General features: G+C 34.0%; 1 protein-coding gene across 2 annotated transcripts; it reads right to left on the bottom strand.

Annotated features, from left to right (window-relative positions):
• Positions 1–896: 896 nt before the first annotated feature.
• LOC121052978 (alpha-amylase type B isozyme-like) lies at positions 897–4,538 on the bottom strand. Of its 2 annotated transcripts, XM_040519221.1 has the most exons (8): positions 4,291–4,538; positions 4,054–4,213; positions 3,296–3,406; positions 2,993–3,074; positions 1,898–1,949; positions 1,662–1,756; positions 1,493–1,581; positions 897–1,092 (listed from the first exon to the last, which is right to left on the bottom strand). In XM_040519221.1, exons 3-8 carry the CDS (start codon positions 3,308–3,310, stop codon positions 1,024–1,026), a joined length of 402 nt encoding a protein of 133 aa, XP_040375155.1. In that variant the 5' UTR covers positions 3,311–3,406; positions 4,054–4,213; positions 4,291–4,538; the 3' UTR covers positions 897–1,023. The 2 variants fall into 2 exon arrangements, with proteins under 2 accessions (XP_040375155.1, XP_040375154.1); XM_040519220.1 differs by lacking the exon at positions 897–1,092 and having other exon boundaries at positions 1,318–1,581.
• Between the last annotated feature and the right edge of the window lie 290 nt (positions 4,539–4,828).

Raw genomic sequence — 4,828 nt, 5'->3', positions numbered from 1 at the left:
ATCACACTCATAATTTATTGTAATAATCTCATCCAACGGTCCATTTTTCCATTTTCTTTGAATTGATAGGGCACTATGCCAAAAAGGCCTTCAGACGACAGAACAGTTCTGTCGTCTGAACGAACAAAAATGTGTCGTCTAGTACGATGTCATCTCTTGGGGGCATCAGACAACATAAAAAAATAAAAGTCTTGTGTTGTCTGATGAGTTTTGCATTTGGGAATATTGTGATCTGTATCTTTAAAAGCATTCAAACAACAGTTTTGTATTGTCTGATAAACAAAACAACCACAGTATTTTTTAAATAATATTGTGTGAAGTATATTTGCAAGACTTATTTGTGTAGTCTGAATGCCCTTAAATAAGAAATATGAAGACTCGTATGTAGTGTATTCTCTCATACAACAACATTTAAAGGTTGTGCTAATTTACTTTAAACGACAATTATATGTGATCGTAAAGAGCATCAGAGGACAATTAAGTGTCGTTCTAGGGTACATACATACGACACTTAAGTGTTGTGTGAAAGGTCTTTTATATTGTCTGTGATTGATTCCAACCACACTTATTTGTTGTTATTATACGTTTTAGCCAACACTTTTGTCTAACTTATGTTGTTGTTTTGCCCTTTACACTACAATTTTCTGTCGTCCCAATGCCAAAAAGACAATAGACTTCTATTTGATTTTTGTGTTGTTTTTGTTTAGCTACAACCACACATTTTTGTGTGCTTTTGTTGTAGCTTGCAATTTGAAATAACACATTAATAGTCTTCTGTTACAATTGGTATGCATGCATCTGGAAATTAAAATTACCTGTTCATGAAACCATAAAATCCACATCCAAAATCATTCATTGCAATTTCCACTAATCCATCATTGTCTCATGTACACAAACCTAATCATGAGCATCAGTTCAAAATGGCTCATATCTACTAATTTGAATCTGCAAACAAGTCCACATTCTTAATGAAGGAAGAATTTCTACTAGACACAAATTAAATATAGGAACTAGCTAGTTGTACTACTGTATTACACCTGGTGGCTTCCCTTGGGGATCACATAATCTCCATAATTGTCCCTTGACAGCTTCCTACACAGAAGCATGCGTGATTATCACCAAAATAGGGGAGAAACAAACATAACATGTTAAAAGGAAATCTCAATTAAGATGCCAGTCTTGTAGAAATGAACTAATATAACATGACCAAGCATACTTAGGGTACTCATGTGCTTAGATGAGAAGATATTTTCATGTAATAGTTGCCTATTTTAGTTTCTTATGTAGAAATAAACAATCATAACAAAAATATTTGGAAACTTATCATAAATTACTGGATACTAATGGTTATAATGGCCAGGACTCATATCCAATGGTCAAAACAAGAACAAATGTAGATGTCCACTCAAGAGAGAGATTTTATGTGTGCATATGTCGGTGTAGCAGTCAGCTGGGAGTCAAACATCTCAGACCGATTGAAAATGGATGATACCTGAAGAACTCCCTTGGTTGTGAAGTCAAATGTAGCTGATAGCTGTCCTGTGCCATCAATCCAACTTATTATCCGCTGTCTGTGGCTATCTGCACAAGTGGAGTCCACGTAAACAACATAAGCACTTCTAATAAAGGTAGAGAGAGAGAGAGAGAGAGAGAGAGAGTACTTGTCAGGATGATCCCTCTTTTCTTTGTTTTGCCCGTATAGATTATGTCTTGAAGCTGGATCCAGTCCAGTGCTAGGCTCATCCATATAAACAACCTACATAGAGTTTGCAAATGAATGTGGTAAATAGGATATCAAGAAATTTACAAACTGCAAGACAAACAAAATACTCAAAACGTCAAAACCCATATCAGTCAAAAACGAAAGTCTTGAAACCACCCAAAATTAAAGCCTCACCTTGAACCTTTTCTAGTTGATCGCTCAAAACCCAGACTCGCAAACAATACTCCTAAAATATTAAAATCCATATTAATTCAAAGGCAACCACAATAGGGAACTTAATCAAAACCAAAAAAAACATAGAAATGAGTAAACTAATTTAATTTAACCCCAAAATCTATAGATATTTTGTCTTCAAAACACAGACAACATCCACAGCAGAGATGAAATAGATAGGAAAAGGCAACATTTTCCATTCAAAACAACAACCAATACAATTTACAGCACAACAACAAACTGCTTTTCTTTGTTTCCAGTCTAAATTTCTCCCCCTTCAATATGTACTACCTGCAAATTAAAAACAGACAACAAAAATGAAAAACCGGACTCAACCTATGAACAATACAATTAAAAAATTTCAAATTAAAAAAAAAAAAACCAAAAACACAACAATCAATTAAATTCCTATTGATTAGTGAAAAAAACAAAAAAACTTAGTCTAGGTAAAACCGAACCATCCCTCCTATTTTCTTCAATTAAGAAGTATTGTTAATGACAAAATAAGTAAAAGCCAAAGAAAGCTGTAGTTAAATAAATCTTTATCTTATTAAAAAGATACTGCCTTAAGCTTGAACTTTAAAAATATAGTGGTTATTCTTTCTCATACAACAACGGGCTGTCTGTATTTTCTTTTCTTTTCACGTAATGCATAGCGTGCTGTACCTAACAGATAGCAGACCCTTCTGTTTTTTTTTTTTTGGTTAACTAAAATGATGTGCATAAAAAAATAATGAACCTTTCTCTTCACATAAATTTCATAACTCAATAATAAGAGCATATGGCATTAGGAGGGTTATATTGTACTACTCCCTCAAATATTCTTGGAGCAAAATTGTAATACAGAATCCATAAAGACATAGTACCACAGGATCCTTATATAAAAGAGCTTCTAAGAATTTAGAACACAGAATACTCTGCTAAATATGGTTCAGAGCATGATAACTATAAAGAAGAATGAATGTTCTGATAGTTTAATTAAGCAATGCATAAGAAGGCTTTAATTAACAAAGTGCAAGCATTTTAGTCTTGAAAGATAAGGGTTTATATATGTACCTTTCCACTCAGAGAAACAAGGTTTATATTTTGGATCAAGAGTCAAGTAGGGATTACTCCAATCTGCAAATATTCCATAACTCTGCAAAGAGATGACATAATTAATGTTCACTAATATTCAAGCAGATAATTACCATCTATTTATAACTAAATATTTCGTTTTTGATAATGGAAACAAGTAGAAAATTAAACATCCAGAGTCCCAGACCTACAAACAACTTCCATACTGTACCTGAAAGGAATTCATCTAGAAGTACATTCTGACATAACAATTAGTAAAAAGCAAACAATGCCAGAGATTACCTTAAATGATTTCATCTGTGTTAACTGTTTGCTTGGCAAACTTAGCTGCCTTCACTCCCAACTTTATTGGAATGACATCCTTTCGAGCAGCTTGGTCAAGGGATTGCAGAACTATATAATTCAAATGATGCAAGTTAATATCAGGATTCGACTAAATGGAAAGCAAACCTAGTCTACCTAATCTTGATTTCAAGTAATTTAGGCCACTTTAGGATAAATAAGAGAAGAGCAAATGATTAAGGCCACTTGATTTCAAGCCAATTCATTCACTATATTATGAACACAGTTTGCAAATATTAAATGAAAGAGCAAAGGATTGATTCTATAGACCAGTACCTAGAGTTATAGTTTTTAAGTTTTAATTGAATAGTTTATAGTTTGAAAATTGTTCCTCATAAAGGTGAGATAAGAGAGTGCCGGTGATCTTTTGGGCAACCAAACAACAAGCCGTAAACACTAATGTCTCAAAACCTAAATTAAACGCATTCATCAAAAGCTAAATTACAAACAATCTTGAACCAACGCTCAACCCAAATTTTATCAAACAATGAAGAAGACTTGGAAAACAACCGATTCAGAGAAACCCATGGACAATCTTACCTGAATGAGATGAGAAGATATTGTCCCAACAAAGTCTAATTTTTCGATTTGGGGATGACTAATTAGAAACAAAATAAAAAATTGCAAATTGAAAACAGAACCCGAGCTTGAAATTCAAGGATTTGAAGAAAGGAGTTAAGAAGTTGAGTGAAACATACCCGGTACTGAAGTTGAGAGCATCATTCAGATTCAGAGGGTGTGGGTGTGTGCCTACACATTCCAAAGACATTCCCTGCATCTCCCTCTTCAGAAAAACGCAAATGCCCATTACCAAACCCATTTATTGCTCTCCTGAATCCCAAATCTTAGCTATCTCTCCTGAAATCCCAAATGTTAGATATCCACAATGTTACAAATATTCTGGAGAAAGGAAAAGAAGAAGAAAAACACAATACCTAATTGGGGGGTTTTGAAACCCTAGAATTTTCACTTCAAATTTGATCCGGGGAGGCTTCGAGTTAACGTGTTTGAAGGAAGCTAGAATCCCCGACCCAATCACAAGAAGGCCGAATTGAAATGGAGAATCTGCAGAGAAGCTAATGATAAAAAGTTCGGGGCAGGGGAGTGAGAGACTTTGGGGAAAAGAGGGAGAGATCAGAGCAGGACCCGATCTGTGAGGTCCCTTTTGTTTTTTATCTTTTGGCCATTATAAATTCATGACGTTTACTCAATGTCATAGATTATACAAGTTCCATGATGTTTACAAAATGCCATGGTTAATTTGAGTTCTATGACGTTTACCACATGCCATTGCTAATTTGAGTTCTACGACTTTTCCAAAACGTCATTGTGTTAGTTTTCATGGCATTTAAAAATCGTCATAAACATAATGGCATTACACAAAACGTCATCATTTTTAAACATGTTTAATGACGTTTAGAAAACGTCATTACGTTATTATTATTACATGAATTTTTTTCAATTGTTACATTT

The sequence above is a fragment of the Rosa chinensis genome, chromosome 4, assembly GCF_002994745.2.
Source record: "Rosa chinensis cultivar Old Blush chromosome 4, RchiOBHm-V2, whole genome shotgun sequence".
Taxonomy (NCBI): Eukaryota; Viridiplantae; Streptophyta; class Magnoliopsida; order Rosales; family Rosaceae; genus Rosa; species Rosa chinensis.
Note: the sequence above shows the minus strand (reverse complement) of the source record. Positions and strands in the feature narration are given on the sequence as shown.